Below are 26,589 nucleotides of genomic sequence, written 5' to 3' on the forward strand. Positions count from 1 at the left end.
CAGCGGATCCTTTGCTGTGGGAATGCAGGGCGGTGAGTCAGTGGATGGGATTTGTTTATCCAGTGCATTCTATAGGTGCTCACTCAGACTGGGATCTGGGGAGTGTGGCGTCTGGGTCTCGGCTGGGCTGCGGCTTTGGGCTCTTGTGCATGGTGAACTGTGGTGCTCTGGGTGTTCTGGTGCCTTAAGGATGGTAGACTTATGTGATTTGTGCTGCATTGGCTTTTCTTAGGGATCGGACCAGGGGTGAGCCTTGGGTGCCCATGATCATGTCATCGGTTTGCTGGTGTATAGTTGATGATCAATATTGTTTGGGTGCTAATGTTAAGGCTGATCAGTGTACGTAGTGAACTCAAACTAACTACAACCATTGACTAAAGGTTTTTTTTTTTCAGTGTGCAGTTAAATTTTTGCTAGTAAAAAAAAAAATTACATCATATATAGAGTAAACATGAAACTGGTTAATTTGAACTAATCTTAAAATTAATCTTCAGATGTTTTAATATCACATTTTTTAACTAGTTTGTACTTACTCGTTTTGGAGAAATCTTCATCGTTGTTATTGGTGTTGGAACCTGCAATATGAAGTAATAATATTAATATAATATTTTCGGTAATCTATTATATATATATTTAGAATATAAACCAGGGTATCTACTAAGAGTCAGAGGAGACTACCTACCCTAAAGACCTCCACTTCCTCCAGAACTAGTTCCTCAGTCTGTAGGTCATCTCGAGGAAGAACAATGACTTTCTGCACGGTGCCTCTGTCTGTGTACAGAGCAACACTCATTATTTATGGGCATAATGACATATATACAACATTTTCGATATTATTTTAGGAAGATTGGTGCAAGCTCTGAGTCCAACAGGGATTAAACGTTCTGATCTACATTAATGTTTCTTTATGTTAATAAAAAAAACTCTGTAGTATCAGTAAAGAATAGTAGGACATTTAAATGTTTTCTATCTATTTTAATAACACAATATTAAACTATTTCTATTTGCTATTCTATAGCAGATTAATTATTCTACTTATAATCATCTACTTCAAGTCCACATAGAGTGTCTGGCCACTTTATTAGACACCTTGTTATTTTTGCAGTTATTCAATCAATAATGATTGATCATAATTCAAATGATCAATAACAGTGCATGTCAACATTTAGACAGAGGGCAAAAGCATTAGCTAAAGTTCACATCAAATACCAGAAAAGGGTGAGTGTCAGATCTGTCAATGGAAATGTCTCGACATTATTCCTTCATTTTCAACTATATAGTGTTAGTGATTCTGTGCCCACTGTAGCCTCAGTCTGTCCTTGGCTGACAGGAGGGGAACCTGATTTGGACTTGATTGAACCCATCTGCCTCAACGTTTGACATGTAATGCCTTCTAAAACGCTTTCCTGCTCAACATAGCTATAAAGAGTGCTCATTTGAGTCACGGTAGGCTTCCTGTCAGCTTCAACTAGTCTGGCTATTTTCCCTTAACCTGTCTCATCAAAATGAAATTCACAGATCAGCAGTTTCTATAATACCCAGAGCAGCCTGTCTGGCACCAACAAGTAAGCCATGGTGAAAGATCACATTTCTGATGTCAGCGAGATCACATTTTACCCCATTGTGATATTCAATGTGAACACTAACTCAAGCTCTTGATTTGTAATTACATGTTTTTATGCATTGTCCTGCTGCCGCATAAAGAGGACGGTAATTACAAGTGCTTGTACTAACTAACAATAATAGCTTTTTTGTGACTCATAATATTTTATGGTGCATTTCTCATAATTACTTATGGAGTTGTCTTACCTGTTCCCAAGAAAAGCACCTCATAACTCCCATCTGCTGCTGCAACTTGGTCCACAGTGATTGTGGTGAACTCGTAATCAACGTTGGTACGGACCACCAGGGGGCGCTTGTGCACTGGATACACAGCATTGTACATGGTGGGGTGGTTCCGCATGAAGTTGATAACCTCATCGGGGTAATCTTTAGTGGATTTCATGTTAGGGGTGAACGTCCCTCCTGGACACTGGAATCAAGAGGGCAAACACTTAGTGAATTGGATAGGAAGGCGTGTGTGTTTGTGTGTCCTACTTCTACAGGATATTCGCATCCTTTAAAAAAGATTCAGTAGGTATTTTATGTAACCTGTAAAGGAAATTACATTGTTACAGCGGAAAAACAAAATTGCACATATGATGTAGAATACAGGAAGAATCTTTAGAAAACAAGATTAAAAATGAGACACACAGGGAAGGCAACTATAAGGATAACGCAGAACATCTGCTGAATTGCAGAACACTGTCCAGATGCTTACAGATGCTTTCGTAAGCCTTAAATGCTTAGATTTAACAAAATGAATCTGTTTTTCATTTGTAATAAGCAGAGGAACTGGGGATTTGGATTACTGCTGTCCATACCCAGACTTCTGGATAGGCTGATCATAAAGCCTAATAAGACTCACTCATTCTTATAGTGTGATGATCTCCCACGAGAATACATGTCTCTCAGCCCTAAAAAAAAAAAAAACTCGCTAGTAAATTGTTTTGAGAATGAAATCAATCAACACTACACCCAGAGGCTTTCACTCTGAATTCGCCCGCATAGTAACATATGCTTGGACCTTTTGCAATTGCCACTTATGCTACGGCTTGATGATGCGTTCGGAAATTTGTAAATATCCTTCCCTCTATGTTCCCAGCCTGCCCTCAAACCAACATTTCTCACGGGTATGTCCACTAATGTATTCTTGTTAAAAATCATGTGCAAAATTAAACAGCATGGTCAAAAAATAGTCAAATATCAATTATGTGAGATAAACAAAAACGACATGATGTGATATACAATTTGCAGGGACATACAGTATAATGAATGATGTATAAACAAAAGAGAAAACAAATTGTGCTCTTAAAAGAACTACAACTGCAACCTATGAGAAAAGAAGAGATAATTGCATTTCCCCCAAAACTGTTGGCAAGCTGTTCCTCTGAACTGGACAGCTGTATTAAAAACATATATTTGTTATATTTTGTTGGGCTGTCTCTGTGTTTCGAAATGTCTCTGTGTATGTGCAAAAGAGGTACAAAGATCCAGAGAGAGAAAAAGAAAGGTGCTTACTGTCCCAGGTCGTGGGTAAGGGATTTTCCCCTGGTAGGCTATCCACTGGTAGTTTGGACCTTCCTTGTGGGCGAAGGGGCCGTTAAAGACCATACGCACGTCGGCCATGGAATATACACATATGGCTGACCCCTTAAACACTGACCTGGAGGAGGAAGAGGTAATAACTCATCACAAAACAATCATTTCAAGCTCCTAAAGGTTTATTTACAGGAATTTGTTCTCTCATGCACATTCTTTTGTGGTCTTGTGCATACAAATGTGTAAAGGTACACATGATCATTATGGAATAAACAGAGTGTGTGTGTGAGAGACAGACAGAGAGAGAGAGAGAGAAAGAGAGAGAGCGCAAGTGGGGGGAGACAAAGCGAGCTGTGAAAGCACTCCTGCCCTGCAGCAGAAAGACAACACATTTTTCATTACCATGTAGCAGTGTACGTTTGGCTTTACAAAGCTTAGACAAAGCCTAGAGGCATCACTGATTTAATCTGAAACGGAAGGACTTGAAAATAAACTCTGGCACACTGATCCCTGCTATCCGCTGTATATTTATAAATTTTGTACGTGAGCCTTGCTAAAACTGCCTACTGTTCCTGTTGGAGGCCTCGGCGTCTGTGCTGAATTCCACAGCCATTCATTACACTGATTGCTGTGATATACTGATCCAAAGATCTAAATATTCTCTTTCTCGTTCTCTTGTTGACAGGTGCGCCGTTTCCTTATAAGCCTTCCTCTATTGTCTGAAGTCTGCCAAACCGTATTAAACTGGAAACATTCATAGAAAATCTGCAGTCTGGCAGCTTAGACATGAAAGAAAATACAGTTCACACTCTCCTGCCAATCTGATAGGTCTGATCACTGAATGGCGTTATCACAAGCTAAGACATTATGCTCCAGTCCAATCACTGATACATACCCAGACACTGAGAAGACTCCATAGATGACAGGATTCTTGGTGTCTTGAGTCTTCTGAATAAACACATCCCCTGAAAGAAATGCACAGGATTAGTTCGAATTAGTTCAGATATGGACTAATACTGACAGCCGTCTCTGCAGGGGAGAAACAAACGTATAGTAAAAGAAATCCTATAAAGTTCTCATAAAGTTCATATATTTTCTCCACAACTCTTCTAAACACATGGAGGCAGTAAATTGACCCCCAGAGGACCACAGAGAGTGTCCTGAGCCAAAATGAAAAAGTTCTCCGGTTAAAAGGTTAACATGACAAGAGGGAGAAGCACACACTGCTGGACGTGCCTGAGTACAATAAGACCGTAAAATGTCAGAGAAGGAGAGAAGGACAGTAACTCTAAGAGAGAAAGATAGAGAGACAGAGAGAGAGAGGGTGGGCAGGTAAGATCTAGAAAGTTGGGGTCAAAAAAAAAACTTAACAGATTCAGCCACTTTATTGAGGTTGTATTTTTTATCCCGTTGCTTATGATGCATTCTTGTGTCTTTGTATATGTCACTGTCCATGTTAATTAGGCAGCCTCTGACCTTTTAAATGTCACTAATTATGTGTCGCAGTACATCTGACTAGCATGGCTAAAGGTGTTGGACAATCCACTTTTATTATGTTTTAAAGGAAAGCCCTAGAAACTAGACTGAAGAACCAAACAGAAGGACAAAAAGAAGTGTCAGAGGAGTAAGACATTCCATCAGGCTAAAAGAGGACACAACTGTACATAGACTGTCACAGATAATCAGACACAAATGAATCAGAAGCCTGGACCACATGGAAAGCTCCAGGTTCATTATCTGAAGCAGCACTCGTGCTAACGCATCCCTCGGAAAAGCAAACAGCCCTAAAATCCTCACCGGCCCTGAGACGACATGGGAAAACATGAGGTCAAACGGTCCTTTCAGGAGTGAATTCCTTCCACACAATCACAGAAATAGAATAAACACGAGCAAGGAGGAAAGCTAGAGGCCAAGATGAGGGAGGAGGAAGAGAAAAGTCGGCATGGAATGTGATAACTGAAATGAACCGGGCCCGGAGCGACTGCCTTACCCGTTTGAGAGCCTGCAGAAGCGATAAAAAAAAAAAATCCATGGTTCACACATTTGGATTCGATTGTGGCTAAAGAGAGGAAGACGGCTTGTTTCTGCTGGATTTATTGCCTAATTCTGTTTCACCCTGTCAATCAAAAGCTGGGCAAGACTCCCTTACCTTCTGGCAAGCCTGGCTAAGTAATACATTCACAGATACACACAGTCATATACGCATTCACAGATATAACACATACAAATGGCATTTACACATTAACGTATATAAAGAAGGTCTATGCTTTTTTTATGTCTATGTGCACCTTTCTGTAGTGTACTCTATTCTTATGGGTTTACTTTCTAACTGAATACTGATCACTCCAGAGATTTCCTTTCTGACACTGGAAACCCATTTGGCCTGATATTTTACTTTCAGTACTTAACTTGAAAGAAAAAAAGGAGCACGAAAAGAGAAAAAGAACAGAAATGACTGTTTCCAAATGGAAGACTCTGGAGAGCTATAGCAGTCAATCCATCCAACTTGAATGCTTTACACGAATGAGCTCATAATTCATACTGGAAAATGAATTAGAGCAGAACGCAAACAACTCCAGATAGATAGATAGATAGATTGTTTATATATATATATACATACACTCATCATCAATATCGCTTTATTCGGTATTCAGGGTCGCGGGGGGGCTGGAGCGTAACCCAGGAGACTTGGGACAAGAGGCAGGGTACACCCTGGATAAGGTGCAAATCCATCGCAGGGCACACATATATACTATATATATAGTGTTCAGCAGTGACCAGTGAGATTTGACTAAAGCAGTTTCCCACTGATTTAGATATAAGAAGGTATGAAACACCTCCTTAACTGGGAAAGCACCATTTCAGAAATCATCAGAAACGTAATGTTGTAGGATGATGACTATCACAACAATGACAATGTGAAAATGAGAAAAAAAAAGAAATAAGAAAAACCCAAACGAGAGAGATGTGTGATTTACTGTCACTCAGAGGAGGATAGACTGTTTAAAGGAAAATCTAATGGCTTGAAATCAAACAAATTCTTGGTTTAACATGGACCTATTCCTAATGTGATGTTTGTGAGCCCCTTTTTCTCCACAGCTGGTGGATGGAAGGTGGATGTACTGCAGCAGCGTGGCATGAGGAGTGACACTCAAAGTCTCATGGCACAGTAGGATTTGTGTAAATCCACTTTGACCTTAACAACCCGTATTAACCCTCTGTTGAGACATGCTTTCTTACCAAGGCAACATTTGCATGTTTTTATTCATTAAATATATTATTATTCAAATAAACAATATTGTATACCACTATACAATTACACTATACAATTAAATGTTTATAAAGCCATTAGAAGGTGATGTGATTGGATAGTGCAGCAAAACACATCCCATATCTAATGTCTTCACTGTAACTTAAAAAATAATTTAAAATTTTAAATAATTATAAACTTTAAAAAACTAGAAACAAGAGCAACTGATTTAAGATCCAAATTGTTTCTCTATTACAAAAAAAGAGCAATAAACAAAAAAACACTTACGGAGTTCGTCAAAATGGGTCTCAATGCCATCAGCCCCGGTTACGGAGCAGATTAGCCGAGCCTTCAGGAAGGTGCTCCATTTGTTAACCAAACAGCAGTGACCTCCATCATCATTCTGTAAAAACATAAAAGGTAAAATATGTAAGCTAAAAGTTAAATATATGTGACAGGTCGTAATGTAGAATCTTAAAATGTTGTCATGTTGTCAGATACACATCGTCCAGCGTTAGTGTCTCATGCAATGCTAAGCACTTTTGTGTGCTTTGCTTGTGTATTCTCTCTTAAATATTGTCACTCTTCATGTTTTAGAGACTGAATAAACTACATGCATATGCAATATTGTCTGGTATAATAGCAGAGAGTTTGTGTTTTTAGTATAAAGTCTTATAGATTTAAATTAACGCAAACCATATTATTTCACAAATACAACAGGGTCCTAAAGTGTGAGATTACATAAAAAATCTGAGGTTAAAAAAATAATTTTTTTTTTTCTATTTAAAGGAAAAAATGTAATACCTCTTCATATTCACTAGAGGCCTCGAACTTTGTGTGCAAGTGAAAGCAATGCAGACGTTTCAATAGCGTATTATATTTCCGTGTTTATCAATATTCTTATAATATAACCACATATCATGTGCAAACCAGGACTAAGGCTTTTTTAGTGCAACCCCAAACCAGACCCAGGCACCCCAAACCAAAGACAAATCGTTTGTGTTTCAGCTACTGGGACAAACAAGACAAAGGGTTTTATATAGGAATCTCTCTAGTATATGAGTGGGCTGCATGGGTGGGGTGGGGTATGGTTGTAAACATTGCCTCTGAGCACTGCTTAGACCCATCTGCTATGGACGGCCGCCAACTCCAATAATGAGACATGGCAATGCCCGGTGACCGGCAGCCAACAACTACCCACACGTTACACACATTCAAGCGGAAAAGAATGGATTTGTGGTAATAAGAATAAGAATCATTATTACAATATGGCTGATTAAACATGACCATGGAAAACTATCACTTTCAGACTCATTATATGGTGTGAAGCACTTTACATGTGAGCAGCTGATTCAGTAAATGAAATTTGTGGAATTTCCTTCAATATCTACAGTACATATTTCAAAAAAAAAAAAAAGTTGCCTATATGCAAAATGTGCCTGTACATGAGATGTGTATGTATGTGTATCTCACCAAACAGATCCTGCCAATTCTGGATTGAGTCAATGGGGTCTGACCCATTTCCGAGGCCTTCTCTCGAAAGAAGAAGTATAGCTTGTCGTCATTTTTCTCTGCACTATCTGGTATGAGCTGCGCATGGACGAATGTGGGATCTGAGAAACATAAACATGAAGAAGAAAAAAAAACACAAGAAAAAAGTAGTAAAAAACATTTAGGAAAATTTCACTTTCAGCAAAACCGTATATAGGCAATTCAAATTTCAATAAATTACAACAATCACATCATCAGAGAGACATGCGATATCATATAAGTACAGTGTGTGCAAGCTGGAATGTAGTGGAGAATGTAAAGAGAATGGACCTAATATGATTACAGTTCATATTCTGCAGCTTAAATGCATATGTGCTTTTGGCTACATGCTTATAAACTGGTCAAGATAAAGTCTGATTTCTCAATGTGTGTATTTCCATTTGTGTCACTTATGTTAAATCTTTCTGTAGTGATACTGAACATACAGAAAAAAATACGCCATAAAAATATGCGCTGAATCTGAGAAAAGATTAAGCAAAACACATCATGTTCAGGACAATAGTATGCCCTCATCATCCTCTGGTGTATGTCTCAGTGTGCATACCATTGAGCCAGCGAGAGTTGTACTGGTCAGTCCTCATGGCCGTGTGTTTCCCTAGTGTACGGAAAATAGCAGAGTCCGTTCCCATAAAATCGATGTACACTCCAGCGTAGAGCTGACCATCTGTCCAAAGAGACACCGAGACCAACAGAGAAAGAGGAGGCAGAAACGGATACACAAGCATTAAAGACATTATAACTGGATCCCACAGGGAAAGCATAAATTAATGTGCTTACTTGTGCGAGTTGAGCTAGAGTAAACGAGTAAAGAGAGCTATGAATGCAGGCCAGAGAAATGAAAAAAGATGATCAGGTATGGTATGGCTAAGGTCCTTACTGATTAGCGTAGACACACTGTTTAATTTGGGATCGAATGGACATTTTCCTTTCCCAGAATCCACTTTACCAGGCTCTAGGCGAAAGATGTATTCCTGGAATGGGAAAACATGCAGAGTCCACATTAATGAGTCTATAGTGTACATTAGAAGAAATATTATTGATTGTCTCAGGTTCACAGAGATTTCCTGGGCTGCCCAATGTCAGCATCTCAAAACCCATAAAATAATGTTTCATGTTCCCAATGTAACCTTTCACTTTGCAGGAAGTTTTATTGGACACTGAGGAAACAGCAAATGCAATGGGGAAATGTACACATTGTTTTACACTGTTTAATATTACACAGCAAAGCATTAATAGTTCAGAGCGTCTAAAATCCACAATCCATATACTTTATACAAAATGTGCTTGAACTGCAGAATTGTTAAGATTCCTCATCAGTAGCACTGATAAAAGGTTCAGGTTGCATATTGATCTGTCAAGATCCATATGAGTATGTAAAGCAATCCACCATGCTTCTTGGGTTAGTTACAGATATTCAATTAAAACAAACACAAAATGATAACAAACAAAGTGATGACAAATGCACGCAAAAACAAGAATGACCACAGCAGTTCACTGGAATGAAAATATTCTGCCAAAAAAAATCTAAATTTTCATTCATAGAGTAAAACTCTATGTAAAAATTTAAGTGTTACATGTTGTTTAGTATACATAATGTATAAAATTTGTTTTGATCACACGTATATGAATTCATCATGTTAATATTGCTAGCAGCAGTTTCATTTTTCTTTATAACACCATTTTCTACATATGTGTACATACTGTACCAAGAATAAACAGGTTTCCCACCTGCCACAACATCCTGGTTTTAGCACGAGATCATGGTGAGTGTTGCTTGATACACATATAGTCAAAACAACTTTTATCTACTAAAGCATTATCCAACATGCATTGCTTTTGAAGCACACTTCCCATGAGGTAAATAAAGATTTATCTGAGTGATGCATGATCAAACAGCTGTCAGAATGGAAGTTCCAGTAAAATAAGATTAGAATCTGTTGTGAATGCTGTAAAACGATAGAGAATGTGATGAATGTACAACATCGACATAAAAACAGACATGTAAGTGCCTTTCAGGGTGAATCTCCAATTCAACAGCTGCTATTCATGAAATTCATGCCTCGACAAATCATCTATTATGTTACACCCTTGAATAAGGGGAAACATGCCCGCATTTGGGATTTGCTCTTTACAAGCATGCCTTAAATTTAATGCACTTAACCCAGATTAATTTTTTGGCTGACTCATCTCTTTGAGGTTGTAATAACCTACAATCAGATGGTGTCAGGAGGGTTTGACACTTTTTTACACTGTCTCTAAAGGCTCTGTTTGGGCAAGCGTGGGCAAACCTGACAGGACTAGACTTCTTAAATCAGCATTTTTTTATTCCCTTATTTATTTATGTTTCCCACTGACACATTTAACAGCAGCTGAGAACAGCTGCTACCCTGTGCACGATATTTTCCTTATTTTTTACACTTAACATGAATGGCACATTACTAATGATAATAAAAATCAAAAATGTTCTTTTAAATTGATTGTGAATTAATTTGCGCAATGTGTTAATTTTTGCAGGTAAAAAAAATATATTGTTTCCGTCCAGCACAAAAAAAAAAAACACTGTTTCCATCCAGCACAAAAAAAAACAATGTTTCTGTCCAAGACTGAGAACTTAAAATCTCGTAAGATGCTAGTAAATCTCTCTCCCTTTTGAGCAGGGATGTACTGTCCCACCTTGGGTGCATAAGGCTCAGGTGAGGCGCTGGGCTCTGCTGCACGACTTGTTCGGCCTCCTGCACGAAGATTCTGATTCTGGAGCAAAGCCTATGAGACAAGCAATGTTAGTGGGTTAGGCTTTCACTTCAAACATGTTGCTTAAGAGTGACAAGGCAGTGTACCGGGTTAAAAGACGAAAAAATGGTGTCATGCTTACAAATGACATGCTTTGTCAAACTGTTGATAGGGTTATCCTTATCCTGTAAGACGGAGATCGGACGTGTATGTGAAAGTCTGAAAAATTCTTACTATGTAGCCGAATTCTGACAAATGGCAAAATCCAAACAATACAAAACATAACGAAAGAAATTTGATTTTGGCCCAAATTGGGTTTGTGTCTCTATAACCTCCTTACCTTTTTAAAGAAACCATGAATATTTTTCATCAACCTGATTTGCTTTTTTGACTTGCCTAGAGAATTATCTTTAAAATATTACATTGAGTAAATAGCCATATTAATAAATGTGTTAAAATAAAGTCTGCCTGAATTAACTAAAACCATATCACCTAATCAATTTAATTTGTAATCAGAGAAACTATGGAACAATCAATACAAACAGGAAAAATTTGGACTTGAAAAGAATAGAATTTGAACCTATAATGAGAACCTCTATCTAATTGTTATTTAGTTTGTAAAAGTAAGATAGAGTAAAATTTTAATTTCATTCAAGATATTTAACTTAGGGGAAGATAGATGAGGAACTGAAGGGGCCTAAGACAAAACCTTGGGGAACACCGCTACTGATAGGGAGAAACCGAGAACTGAAATTCTTTGGTTTTACAAACTAGATGCAGTCTGAGAAGTATAAAGCAAACCAAACAAGAGGTGTACCAGTTTAGCAAAATCATGTGTGAGATGGTGTAAATGCTGCACACAAATCAAGCAGGACAAGAAAAATTACGAGTCCTGCATCAGCAACCATCAGGAGATCATTTGTAAACTTTACCTAGCCAGTTTATGTGCTATGTTTGGGAAAGAACCCAGACTGAAATCACTCAAACAGATTACTGTTCTCAAGGGGAGCATGAATCTGTAAAGCAATGGCTTTTTTTGAAAGGTAGATTTGAGATTGGCTGGAAATGATTTAGGTTATTAGTATCGGTGAAAGGTTTCTTAAGGATGAAAGAGGAGTAAATAATGTAAGTAATAAGTAGAAGAGTGATGGCAAACAGGCTTTTACCAGCTGAGTTGGTAAATGTGGAAAAATGTGGAAGATTTAGATTTAAGGATGAGATTGGAAATTTCAGTGTCAGTAGGAAGTTTAAATGAGACGATGATTAGCAGAAACACTGTAGGCTAATTGCTGATAAATATCAATAATTTTGAGGTTGAAGAAAGTTTGTAATATTCCATGACTTAGGAAGCCATAGGTTATACCCAGAGGTTACAGCAGGTCATCTGTGGAGGATGCTTTACCTGTGATTTTTGACCCCTGTCCACGTAGGTACAAATGGGGTTGTAGGCACCTGTTCCACACACATACAGGTGAGTCCGGTTCCATGGTTCAATCAACCGGATGAAGTTCCCGCACTCGCCCTAAAAAATAACATGAATGCAAAATAGAACTTAGATTATTTCAAATAATCTGTGTTTCTATCCAAAACTAGCAAATCTTAAGAAAGTTAGGTTCCGAAAGGCGCCTTTAAAACAACAGCTATGTGTTGTTTCTGTGTGCTCTCAGTCAAAAGTATTGCCACAGTAATAATTCACATCAACTTTTATTGCTGCATATGTGCAAAAAACATGTAAAGTAATAAGGAAATGTTACGAAGATGACTGAGCAGAAAAGGATGTTATCACTTAAGTGCGGACTTACGTTGACATCCTTCCCTGACAGAACACACTCATTCTTTCTCAGAGGAGCCACAGGCCAGTGTATCTGAAAACAAGAGGGTGATATAATTGAGTACAGAAAGTGATAATAAGTTTTGACACTCAATTATCCGAAACAGTTGAATATATTTTATTGCAGTCAAGCATACTGGGTAATTTCATGATAATGAATTAGAACTTGCATTTAGCCGCTCGAATAATCTAATTTTTACAAGGTTTCCTGGCTGCATTTAGCTTGTAAATGAGAAACAGGACTGACAGGAACAGGGTTGAGTTTTTAATTAAGAATTAACTAATACTCAAAATGCCATGACCTTACTAATGACCAGGATACATGACAGACTTATAAAGAAGGTTTTAAAAAACATGAATAGTTGTACCTTGAAAGTAATTATGTCATGTCAATATCATAAAATTAAAAATGAAATAAAAAGAATGAGTGCGTATTTCTTCTTCCTGTAATCTTTAGGAAATTCAGATGATATTTTAACTATTAACTATTAATGCAAGTATAAATTATATTTTTACATAAAAGTATAGCTATTGAGCAGCTATATATTTGTAAATACTGTATATCAGTAGGAACAATAGGCACTCAATTATGGAACCTACTTGTGTTTATTTATTAATGAGACAAAATTAGAGATTGTAATGGAAGACTCTTCCCACTTACTATAAGGGGCTCTTTGTTGATGTCATTTAGGTCTAGGGAAAGGATGTAGTCCTTGCTGCCCACATACATGCGGTCATGATCCTCGTCCATAAGCAGGACCCTGTAGTCTGTGGAGTTGAGCAAGAAAGCGAAGTGGTGTGCCGTGCCAGTAGACTTCAGCTCTGCGACAGAAGAGGAAAAAGAAAAGCAAACACTGGCGTTCACATGCGGTTCAACAGAAACCAGGAATAAAGCCAGCTGAGGCCTTTAAAGAGCCTTTTGTTATGAATAAATCTGTGTATGTGTGCAGTGAAATGATGCTGATGAGCAATATGCATCTATGACTCTATAAACATCCATCATCACCTAAAAAAAAGTGTTTAACTGATAGATGATCAGGATAATAACGATTCTGTTTCATTTCTTTATGTCATTAGAAATAGAAAACTAAGCCAAGTGCAAACCTCGGACATTCTCCTCAGACTAACAGCAGCCAAGTAATTGGACCCCTGCAATAAAACTATTTATCTAAAACTGTCTATACCTGACTATTTTCCAATCCACACAGCACTGGCAGCTGCAACTCCCTCATGACCAGCAACAAAGCCAAAATCCTCTGTTATTATTATTGTAACGCTGTAATTGCTGTGCGGCTTTCTCAGTGGCTTGGGTCGTCACTGGGGATCCATGAAAAAACTGAAATCACTAAAAGCTGTAACCACACGCTGTGTGTACAATAGTAATCTGGTAAGACATGTGAGCAACTCATCCTTGGTTTCAATGTAAAAACTGTGAAATCATTATGGCATTGTGGTTTTCATGAAGATTAGATGAATTTGAGACAATGGCTAATCAGTTGGGTGACTCGAGAAGAATAAAGAAAATGAAGAATGAGAAATTATGCAGCAGAATACAAAATCTGAATGCACCATCAAGGAATAATTGATTTTTTTGTGTACCAAAAACAAAAAATAATAATTTAAGTGTATATAACATTTACAAAGTCTGAAAAGACTTCTTTCACCAATGTGCTGGTGAAGAAGAGTGTAAAACCTTAGGCTGTATTAGATAATTGCCAGGTCAGTGGTTATGGTTTTGTGCTAGTAACGTCAAGGCTGTAAATTTAAATACATGGCTGGGTACGCGAACAAAGCTCGTAAGCCTTTGCACCTAATCACATGCTATTTTATAATAATTAAACATGTTTAAACGGGTTCAAATTGGGTTTTGCAACAAAATTAAATATTCAGCAATTTTACGAAAGTGGATTGGAAGGAATGTACACAATTATCCAATTAATCAATCAAGCATTAAACCTATCAAACAACTACTCAATGAATCAGGGCAGCAGTGCAATTTATAAAAATGATTTAGTTTAAGTTAAAGAAATTCTGTTAACCTTAAGGCAGGCAAAAACGGCAGGCAAAAACGTTTTGATAATGAGAGATGGCAGAGGAAAATGGTCAGACTGTCTATAGTCACTCAAATAACCCACTCTATACAACACCTCACACCACACAGCATGGTGAACCTTGAGGTTGTTGGGTTACAACAGCAAAAGGCCACATTGGGTTTCACTCCTCTCAGCCAAGAACAGAAATCTGAGGCTGTAGTAAGCACAGACTCACAAAAACTGGGCAGCTAAAGCAGTGACTGGACTTTTTCTAATCTTAAGCTTTCCAGGTTTGGGTGAGCCTTTGCCCAGTGTAGCCTAAAATTTCTGTTCTGTGGTCTGTTATAAAATCTGTTACAAGATTTTTTCCCTTGGGCTTTGTCCCTTTTATGTCAGGGGTTGCCACATCGGATTACTTGATCTACAAGATCTGGCACAGGTTTAATGCCCTTCTTATTGGAACCCTTTTATTTTCTAAACAGGCTTGGGCCGATCATTGCATGCAGAGGTTGGGTTGTATTGAAGATAGTGTTAAGGGTCTTGCCCAAGAACCCAACAGTTGCACAATAGGGTTGGTGGGCTCAAACCCCCAAACCTCAGATCTGCAACTCAGAGCCTCAACTACCTGAGCTCTTTTACACTTTTTATTTATTATTTTATTATCAATTTTACTTATCAATAAAAGTTAAAATCTCACTTTAATGCAATACAGTACTAACTAATAAAGCTTAAGTTTACTGTATATTTGAATCGTAAATAATAATTGAAATTTGAATAATATGACATTTAAATAATCGTATATAATAAAACATTTTTCCTGTATTGTGCACTGACTTGTGGTTTCTACTACAAAGTATGCAAATTATAGCGGCTTGTAGTGTTATAGATTTAGTAGTTTCTTTTCCTTTTTGGATAGATGCATAAAGTATATCGCCGTGCAAGCAGGGGTCCATTCTGTACTTTAAGTCATTTGTGACCACAACAGTTTGCTGCAGGGAGACGGTGCACAAAGAGAACGGAATGTTGCGGCTCATGTTACTGTAACCCAACATCATCTAACATCTTGTCCTTGGTGGAAAATGTGAACCTGATAAGACAGTATGAGAGCAAGTTTGAGAAGATTTAGCTGGTGCATAACACAGTGTTTCAATTCTGGGAAAGAATCCTGACAATTCATATCAGAGATGAATTGTACATTCAGGTTCAAGGCTGGAGAGACTCGACTGAGCCAATCCAGATGCTAAAGAGAAAAAAAACAAGCCAGGAATAATTACACCTAAATGCAAAAAAAGTCTTTGTTTATTTGGTACATAAGGTTTTAGTTTTAAAAATTGGTGCAATAAAAAAAAAATTCCTTGGATTTTTACTACTATTTTTTTACTATTAAATTCACTAGAATTGTTATTTCTGTTCCAATATTTGTTTTACTTTCAACAATAAAAAATTACTTGAAATGAAAACAAATCCCATAAAAAGCTAGTATATGCTCAATTATCAATATTTTGTAAACAACTCTGGGAAGCCTTTAACCATTTATTAGTTGGAATTTCTTTTTCTTACATGCCAACCATTGCAAACAGCAACCTTGTAATTGAGTGTGTAAACCTTCAGGCAATAGACTGCTGTGGTCTGGCAATCCAGAAAAATATTTTTCAGTTTTATTAAAAATGAAAAGCTTAACATCATTGCGACGCATTGCGATTGTGATTTAAACTGTGATACAATATAAAACTATTAAATGTACTGTATTTATCTAGATTAACAGCAAATAATAACACAAAAGGTTACAAATAAAACAATGTCCACATTTTAATTTTGGTTTTTTTATGTGATATACATATCTTCATTTGAATATGCTCCATCCAATCTAACTTTTTAGACTAACTAATCAATTCTTTACAACTAAAAACAATCGCATGAGAACATTTTTAATTCTGGTGCATGACTTTCTCAAAACTAGCACCTGAGAACTAGCAGGGATCACATTTCAAATTTTTCTGATTGATTAAGTCACCATTAAAAAAACAAATGAGACAAAAAAAAAAAAAAACACAACTCATGTCACATGTGTAAACACAACTACATGCAATTACCTAAATAGCTTTTTTTATTGTGTCAATATTGTTACTATTGACCTTGTATATATATATATATATATATATATATATATATGTCACAGCCTTATTCTAAAATGGATTAAATTCATTGTTTTCTCAGAATTCTACACACAACACACCATAATGACAACATGAAAAAAGTTTACTTGAGATTTTTGCTAATTTATTAAATAGTATTCACAGCCTTTGCCATGAGTTCAAAATTGATCTCAGGAGCATCCTGTTTTCCTCCTGATCATCCGTGAGATGTTTCTGTAGCTTATTTGGAGTCCATCTGTAGTAAATTCAGTTAATTGGACATGATTTGGAAAGGCACACACCTGTCTATAGAAGGTCCCACAGTTGACAGTTCATGTCAGAGCACAAACCAAGCATGAAGTCAAAGGAATTGTCTGTAGACCTCTGAGACAGGATTGTCTCAAGGCAAAAATCTGGGGAAGGTTACAGAAAAATTTCTGCTGCTTTGAAGGGCCCAATGAGCACAGTGGCCTCCATCATCCGTAAGTGGAAGAAGTTCGAAACCACCAGAGCTGGCCGGCCATCTAAACTGAGCGATCAGGGTAGTAGGGCCTTCCAGGCAGGCTTTGGGCAATGCATGTGGGAGCAATGTGGAAAACATACAGTAGGTGTATGTTACCAAAATATACACTGATTATAAATAACATTACAATGGAAAACATTAGGCTTAATATTGTGTAGCTTCCCCCTTGTGCTCCCTTACGGCATGAATCTGGGGGTGTGCTGTGTTGTCTGGTACTAGGATATTGGAAGCATATACTTTAGTTGCTGTGGGTTGCAGGGTGGGCGTGGATATAACTTGTTTTTCGGTGCATCCCATGGGTGCTCAATCAGAAATGCATCTGGGGAGTTTGAAGGCCAGGTCGGCAGTCTTGGGCCTTTTCTTGCCAGGACTTGTGCATGGTGTGCTGTGGTGCACTGGGGGCTCAGGTGTCTGTCTATTGACTTTTTTTAGTGATTTGGGCTGCATCGGCTTTTCTGTGAAATTGGACCAGATGGGCTGCCCTTTGGTCCCCATGGGCATAAGTGAGCCTTTGGTGCCTATGAGCCTGTCAAGGGTTAACTGGTTTATAATCAATAATCAATGGTAACGTTATGTGGTGTTAATGTTATTGCTGATCTATACCGCATATCTGTATCTGTATCTGTACTCGATGTACAGTATGCTATTAAATCTCTGTAGCTACGTTGATGTGGAAAATATCTTCTCAATCCTATTGGAATCATTCTGATCATTCTAACTGTTTGCTGAGCTGATAATAAATGCGCTTACATTCTTTAACCATTTAATAAAAATATAACTTTTTTGACATTTGCAAAGTGGTTCTGTCTGCAGTGAAGTGTTTAAGAAGACAACATTCTTTTAGCTTTGACGTTAGGTTAGACTTCACATCTTTTCCGACAAATCCCACCCTCTGCTTTATGAGTGGTTTTAAGAATTCATCTATTATTGGTTAGATTGGTTACATATGAAATGTGAAGCCCATCAGTGTCCCTTTCTCAAGCAGGGATGCAATGGATGAAAATCCGAAGTAAAGACAGTAGAGAGTTGTTTTCAAGGAGCCTAAGGGTAAAACTTCCCACCCCGAAACTCATCATGGCACCTGATTTTACCAGAACATGGGCCAAACATGCGCAAAAGTACGTATATTTATTACAGCAAGAGAGAAATTATCAGATGAATTAACACGGCTAGTATTTACCTATTGATCAGATTATCAACTGTTCAGACTGAGGTTTTTGGTATATAATGCATGAAGAGTTCTAAGTTCTGGAGACAGCAAAAGGGATATTTTTAGGTAAGCTTGGGACTGTTTTTTTGGCAAGGCAGTATACTGTATGTCTGTGTATATATATATATATATATATATATATATATATATACAGTTTGTGTGTGTGTGTGTGTGTGTATGTATGTGTGATGAAAAATGAAGGCTATTGGCAGGGTGAATGGGTCTGCAGTACAGGGTAACATGGATATAATAGATTATATTCAGCTACACCAGCATGAAACAGCACTACAAGAAGACATGCTCTCCACACATGGAGTCTCTTAAAGCACAAATACAGACACAAAAACCGTCTTTTACCTGTGCGGGCATTTCAAGAGCATAGTTAAAATTCCTCCCGCTCTCATTTCAGCATTCCAATTAAAACAAGGACAGATTAAGCTTGTTCTGACAAGTCTAGTGCCGTGAGTGTGTCATTACCAGTGCTAATAAATGCAATGCAGGACATTTTGATTGAAAATGTGCCAGTGATAAGTTGAGGCAGTATTACATAAAAATGTAAAACACACCTCAGGCTAGACAAAAAAAAAAAATGCAGTTTAAGCTTTTTTTTTGTTGCTATGTTACAATATCTTGAACATGTAGACAAATACACAGAAATCATGTACACAAATGACTAACTGAGGATAAATGACACCAAAACTTGTACATAGCTTATTCAGTAAAACAAGCGAATAATTCTGGACTTATTCAATCTCTATATTCAATTGTGTTTAGTTAAAAAAATATTATTTATTATGGGTTACTGATTGTACAAACAATGTAATTAACTTTAAGTGTATTGGGGAGAATTACTTTCACGAAGGTCCAGAGGGAAGTTTTTTTGACCCAGAAGTCTGATAGAGACTGCTGGGATATTTGAAGGACATCGAAGCATCAGAGAGAGAGTGAGAGAGAGACAGAGAGAGAGAGAGAGAGCGCGAGAGAGAGCCTTCTATGCCCATAATCACCACAAGATTAGATCTTATCTCTGGCTTTCCATGGACTGTCAATCTACTATGTATGAAGAGGGAAAAACAGAAAGAGAATGTGATGGTATGGGAGATTTTTAGTGTGTGTGTGTGTGTGTGTGTGTGTGTACATGGTACACACTTGTTCTTTGATCTTCAAAGTAAACAGCCTATATGAGACATCGATCTTGCCAGCCTTCATCCTTGACAAAGGATTAGCACATCATCTTTATCGCTCCTTGATTTCTCCGCATGACAGGAGGGCCTGATTAAACCTGAGAAATTTAATCTAACAAGTCAGATAAAAATGACTTTTCCCCCCTCCCTCCTTCAGTCCATCAAAGTGCATGGATGAGAATTCAGAGCAGAGCAAACAGAATAGTTGAACAGATGTTTTCGGCTTGCAGTCTATGAAGGCACTAATGATAAATGTTTAATTTTTTCATTTATTAAAAAAAAAAAAAAAAGCCTAATGAAAAATACATTAGGTTGCTAATTAACAATGAAAATCACAGCAAATAAACTAAGCATTGAGCAAGTATTAAATCAAAGTATTATAATTAGAATTCATTCATCTTCTATACTGCTTATCCTGTGTACAGGGAGGCGGGGGGCCTAGAGCCTACCCCAGGCAGGAGGCCACAGTGATAACGCCTTATAGATATAATGTTCGGTTTCAGTTTCGATTAATTTGAATTCATTTCATTACACTTTGGTGATGTGGTGCATTGCAAATTTCAACACTGTAATGTAAATATTCCATAAAGATATATCTACAATATCTGTTACTGCCTAACATATTTTCTAACATATTGACTCAATTTTATCTTCTTAATTCTTTACGCAAATAAAGAATAGAAACTTTTTAAATAACAGTAGAGAAAAAAAATGGTACATAATATTTTTTGTTTTATATAAGATATCTAAAAATCTGGTTTATCCCTACTAAACAAACAGTGCAGAAAACCATTCAGAGGATTACAAGCTTTTTTATTTAATGCAAGATCAAAGGACATTAATAGATTAACTATTGGTAGTGTGATGAAAGTGAATAAACAAAAAAAAAAGGTAAGAAAACAAAGGAAAAGAAAAGAAAATTGAGAGAAGTGTGTGAACAGGTGCCCTGACATCTGTGCATCCTTAGGGAGACAGAGAAAGCCACTGTTTGCTTTGGATCATGACTTCAGTGAGTGTGTGGTTCATTGTACTCATACACAGACCCACAGACACACACAGACACACTGTCTTAAGCGAATCCACCATCACACATTACTCTGACCTTTGCAAACCTTTATAATAGCGTCTAGCTCAAACAACAGGCCTAAGAGCAGACAAACATGGCACTAATTAGCGGTAACTCCATTTGGCATGACGGCCCAAAGTGGTCTGCAGCACCATAAAGAAGCTTATTGAAGTTGTCAAGTTATGTTATCACAAGATCGGGTCTAATAATAAGCTGGAGTGACGTCTATTTATTTTTCATTACGGCTTCATATGGTACCATTTTTATCCAGTTCCAAAAGTTACAGCTCCTTCCTTTAGACTTCAGTGTTTCATCTTTAATGGCGCCAAGAACAACATCTTAATTTCTCCCTTCATATCGTTTAAGGTGTCAAATAACTCAAGCGTGGCGAACAGATGGATGGGCGGTGCTAGCTTCACCAATGGTTAAAGAATATTCTCTGTGTATGTGCATGTGTGTGTGTGTGTGTCTGAGATTAGTGGCTTCCTTTCAAAAAAGACTGAAGACTAACATTTCTGTACAAGGCATCACAACCTAAAAAGGCAGAACTGGCGATAAAAGGGCGACTGCATGATTGTCAGTACATTACATGGTAGGCATGAAGTAGACATAATGTGTTTTATTAGTAGCTCACATAGAGAAAAAATAAAACAAACCCAAAATACTGCAATGAACTGCAACTGTTTTACCCTAATTCTTTTTCTCGTGACCAGTCAAACATTTCCCGTGTTCCTTCTGTCCATTCCTCATCATCGCTCCTCAAGCGTCTAAAGTATTGTTTTCAAAGTGCTAGAAATCGAAATGGCGAAGTGGTGGATCAGTGGATAAAGGCTTTGGGTTACTGATCAGAATGTTACGGGTTCAGGCCCCTAACACTGCCAAGCTGTCACTGAAGGGTTCTTCAGCAAAGCACTTAACCATATCTGCTCCAGATATGTTGCATCATTATATCACCGCAGCTTCCTAAGAGACTAGGATATGTGAAGGAAGAATTTCACTGTAATGTTGATGTGGCAAATAATAGCTTCTAATACATATATAGTACCTACATATATAATACAGTATATTATATATGTAATATCTGATTATGTATCTTAAAGCTACAATATATTAGAATTGAGTGTTGTACCCTCTCCGCGTTGGCCTGAAGATCAGATCATTCTCGATTGATAAAAAAAACAAAATATATATATATATATATATATATATATAGATACACTCACCAACACCTTGCATTACATCTCTTAAAACAATATAAACTTTGTTGGTTGACTCTCAACAATCATTTGCTAGCTTTCCATCAAATTAGTGAAACTAATTATTGTTCAACAATAAAACATAAATGCCTTTTTTCTATTACACTATCATACTTTGTTTACTCTCCTCATTTTCTACAGCACCTTTCAGCCACCATGTTCTTGTACTAATCAATATTACATACAGGATTGTCCTGTTAATGCAGAACAGCTCAGAAATGATCAATAATTGAGTGTACAAAAGACTACCACCTCATAGAGAACTGGTTTGATGTAAAACTTTTTTTTTTTAATCCTATTGCAATAGTTTAGATGAAATTATTTAGGTGTTAATGAGCAAATCAATAGAGAGGAATTACTTTCAAATGTCAGATTCTGCGCTCCATTATTATTCACTGGCACGCAGTGGACAAAACCTTTAATAAAGAGTTTGGGAGATAATTAAATCTCTGTCCTGCTTGTAACCTTGTAGTCTTTCTCATTTCCACTTTGTTCCTCCCCTATTTCATACCAGCATGGCTCTTAATAAAAGGAATCCTTACAGGTTATCATCCTTGGCCGAGACCTCTATTTCCCTCCACCCGGCTCTGCATACCAGAACCCAGATTACAGGTAATGCCAAGTTCTTTCTTTTGTAACTGACTCTCATCTCTTCCGTCATCTTGCTTCTTTAATCTAAAAAAGTGGAAGATAGCAGACGGGAGTGCGAGGTAAAGGAGCATGAAGGTGGTAGGGATAAGATTTTCCTTTCCATGTTATACATTGCAACATGCCAGATTTAGCTAGTGTTCATCAAAGAAAAAGGAAACAATCCCCTGTGGTGCTGTAGGAAAGAGCAACCCAGTGTTTTGTGTTTTTAGTTGTTGGTGCTGAAGAAGTTCCATCATGTCTTTCAAACATGCAATGCCAGCTGCAAACAATATGAAACAAATATGTAACAATATAATTGTTTTACAACATATAATAGATATGAATTTAAAAAAATAAATATGTTGTCATAAACTTAGTTGTTTTCATACTGCTTGAGCAGCCGTTAGTTTCAGAGATGAGAATAACGTCTTTTTATTTAATTATATAGCATGTTGACATAATTAAGACCGAAGCAAAGTGAAAATGCGTTGAAAAATATTTGAGCCCAGTATCAGACTTGGGACTTTTTGTTTTGTTATAGTTTATATTTTGTAAAACCAATTGGGATTGCAGTGCAAAAATTATTTAAAAAAAAAACCTAATAAATAAATAAAAGGAAACCTGTAGTATTTCTGGTCTAGAATTTTATTCTAACATTGCTTTTAATGTCTTTTTAGGAAATCTGTTTTAAGTCATTACACCATAGAATATGCATGCTTTTAAGACATATCATATATCTTTTTTTCCATTCAGACCACAGAAAAGATTAATGATATACCTTGGGCCAGGATTATGACTGCTGATAGCGAGCAGTAACTGCTCGACAATGCCAAAATATCATCATTAATAATTCTATCATTGCATATTTTTTATGAAAGGCGACACCTGGCTGTAACTAGAACGTAACACAACGTAATAAAATCTGATTGAATCTGAACATTTTGTGCTACAAAAGAAAGTGTTTACCTTCTCCTCAGAAAAGAGGCCTATGACTTCAATACATTTCTGGTGAACACTGCATTAAAAAGATATTTAATATGTGCCAATTTTCTATAATCATCATAACTGATTAATTATTGGAGTCCTGACATCAGGTCACGTCAACAAGAGAAAAGTGAAGGATTTTGTTACACTATCAGCCTCTGATCTTAACTCAAGGAGCTATGCACAACCATCTCACCCAAACAGGAGTGGTTAAATTGTTTAGCAAGAGCAAGGTCTAAGGGTCAAGAGTGTTATCACAGCCCACAAACCACTAGCAATAGCTCAGATGGCCCTCTTTGGATTGTTTACAGCAGGAATGGAGGTGCTGTCCAAACCCCTCCTGAATGCTCAACGTACAGCCTACTTGACCCCTGTCAAATGGAAACAAAGAAGGATCACCGCCTGCTAGTCCGAGTGCAGCGCAGCGTGGCAGTCAAGCCTAATGTCATCTGACAGGCCAGAGACATGCACTTTACAACAGCAGCTGGGTGCGTGTGAGCTTTCAAGGAGCAGGTGAGGGTCCACTCGCCTTTATGCTCCCTGACTGGGCCTAGTCTTAAGTGTGCTTAAGGTCTCTTCACTGTTTAGTGGTAATCTTTCTATTGAAATTGCACAAATGAGAATTAAGACTTGACCAGTTCATAATTGCTTGCATTCCTATGGCTACAGTTAAACTAAATTAAAATTACCCTGCATTGTTCACATAAGTGAACCATACAGTAGAGGCTTAAAACATTAAGGGGAAGTTCTTTAATGGTTATTGTATAAAATTATACTCTCTTATCAGTGGCCGAAAAAAAATAGATGAGCAATTGGGATTTAATTTGTCTAGCCATGCATTATTCAGTAGCAGTGAGTGAAAACTCTCAATAACACAGCATGCAGAGCACCACGGTACTCCAGGAACGCATCTGTCTTCTTCACTCCCTCTTTCTTGACACACACACATACACAGACACAGACACACACACAGTCCCTAGGGAGAGAGACACGAGAAAGAAAACCATTCTTCTTCATGGGTGGTGTAAGTCAAGATGCACATTAAGCATATAACAGTTCAGCATCATGGTAAAGTAATCCCACCTAAGTGTATTCAAGCTAATATTAAAAACTTATAAATGTTAAAAACACATAAATGTTATTTGCGTTCCTTCTCAGAAACTGGCAATTATACAAAAACCATTAAAAGGTCTCTTTCTTCCAGAAATAACTACTTCTTAAGTGTCTTAGTGGAGGCCTATATATGTAATAGATGCATGCATGCAAGATTATTGCAATATTAATATTTCTTTGGAACGCCTTAAAAAATTCTGTCAATAAAATAACCATATACATACAAGTATTTAATTATTTTACTAAAGTTTTAGTTGAGTTTTAGCTGTATGGTCAAGCAAAATATTCCCAAGTCAATGATAGATCTCATGCACTACTAAAGGACAAGCTACCCATGGAAAAAAATCAAACACCTTGAGAGTCGTCATAAATAAGTGTTTTTTTTTTTCGTTATTGCTTTTTACCGGCTTGTGATTTAATATTAAAACACACACATGCACAATAAATGACAGACCCAAAATAAGCACTTACAAAATTTAATGTTCAAAACACCTGCACAAATCATTCCGGATTCATGTGTCACCTGGCTCATCTCCTGTTTTTGCTCATGATTTTTTAATGGAAACTAATGATAGCATATTTTGCTATTATGCACAGGTTGACAAGTCTGGTAATATAATTGGAGTCGGTGTTACTGGATATCATGGTTCTGTAATATCATGTAGAGACGATTAAATTGTTATATTGCACAAGACTTTGTAATATTTGTGCTGCATGCATGTGCTTGCTGATAGGTTCCTTAATGAGGAAGGGGTTGACAGATGCTAGCCAGAATGGAGCCTCTAAAAAACACATCTGAAAGCTGAAGGTAGTCTGTAGCACCCCAAAGATCAGGAACAAGCACTGAACTTACAGCTGACAGATGAGGTTCCAATGCACTGAAGGATTTGTCATGGACTTTCAGAGGGACTAGCAATTATACAGTCCCATACGTCCTTGCTCCAAAAACAAAAGGGTTTCCCATATGGAGCATATGAGCAAGCTGGCACTGCATGTGCTGAGAAAACTGATCTAAAAATGCAACTCGATTCTTGTAAGTGTCAACATCATTAAGCAGCATATAATATTATATTTTACAGCAACCAGCTCAAACTGATACATTGGAATTTAACACATTTGCAAACCCATTTTACAAAAAAAAAAAAAAAAAAACTTAACCATGATAATTAATTACCCAGCATTCCATGCCTGAGTGGTTGTCTAGACCTCTACAACACCCAGCGCTCAAATCTGACAGAAAGGCTAAAAGATTACTACCCCTTCGACAGCTCATGGTGTCTAAAAAGGTAACAGAACCCAGGTCACATGCAGAGGTAGTGAACGGAAATGTGTCCCAATGCTTCCCAGACAAACATCAAAAAACAGCCTAGACCCCAGTGATTCCACAGTAATTCTTTAAAAGCATCAAATTTTAAAAGAAATGCGTCAATAAGACTTTCTGTATGCTCATTAAAAAAATATATTTTTTTGCATTCATGGCCTTGATGTTGGATTTCTGAGCATATGGTGGTATATATTCAGCTGTCACATACTGCAGCTTTATTAGACATAATTTCTTTATTAAAGATGACATATTATGCAAACATTTATTTTTAGACATTCAGTTGGTGTATTCAAAGAAAAAGTTGAGCAAACATTCAGACCCTTTGTAACATCACCAATAAGCTTCCTGAAGAGCAGTTTTTAGTAGACTGGTAGTTTGACACAAGGAATGCAGCTGTCACTCAAATTAGCCACACCCCTAATTATGAATAATTCGATGGCTTAAAGTCATTTTAACGGATAAGTTACATAAACGTTTACCATTTGTACAGCTGTCATTAATGGGAAATCCAGCGATGAAGACCAATTTGTTTTTTCTTTTTTTTTTCTTTTCAATATGGGGATCTATGTGGATTGACTCATTTCTTGGAACCAGCTCATAGTTGCTAGTTGTCATTCATTAAACTGCA

The 26,589-nt window shown here is 37.2% G+C and overlaps 1 protein-coding gene across 1 annotated transcript in view; it reads right to left on the minus strand.

The window, feature by feature from the left end:
* sema3fa (sema domain, immunoglobulin domain (Ig), short basic domain, secreted, (semaphorin) 3Fa) overlaps positions 1-26,589 on the minus strand; it is a 47,595-nt gene that overhangs the window by 4,524 nt on the left and 16,482 nt on the right. Inside the window, exons 3-15 of the mRNA XM_053498360.1 lie at positions 13,165-13,325; positions 12,475-12,537; positions 12,075-12,194; positions 10,616-10,705; positions 8,820-8,913; positions 8,487-8,606; positions 7,865-8,004; positions 6,680-6,794; positions 4,037-4,106; positions 3,121-3,265; positions 1,810-2,032; positions 683-771; positions 534-575 (exon numbers count right to left, since the gene is read on the minus strand). Of these exons, the coding sequence (XP_053354335.1) occupies positions 534-575; positions 683-771; positions 1,810-2,032; positions 3,121-3,265; positions 4,037-4,106; positions 6,680-6,794; positions 7,865-8,004; positions 8,487-8,606; positions 8,820-8,913; positions 10,616-10,705; positions 12,075-12,194; positions 12,475-12,537; positions 13,165-13,325 (1,472 nt within the window). The remainder of the gene's footprint in view (positions 1-533; positions 576-682; positions 772-1,809; positions 2,033-3,120; positions 3,266-4,036; positions 4,107-6,679; positions 6,795-7,864; positions 8,005-8,486; positions 8,607-8,819; positions 8,914-10,615; positions 10,706-12,074; positions 12,195-12,474; positions 12,538-13,164; positions 13,326-26,589) is intronic.

The sequence above is a fragment of the Clarias gariepinus genome, chromosome 6 (assembly GCF_024256425.1).
Source record: "Clarias gariepinus isolate MV-2021 ecotype Netherlands chromosome 6, CGAR_prim_01v2, whole genome shotgun sequence".
Classification (NCBI taxonomy): Eukaryota; Metazoa; Chordata; class Actinopteri; order Siluriformes; family Clariidae; genus Clarias; species Clarias gariepinus.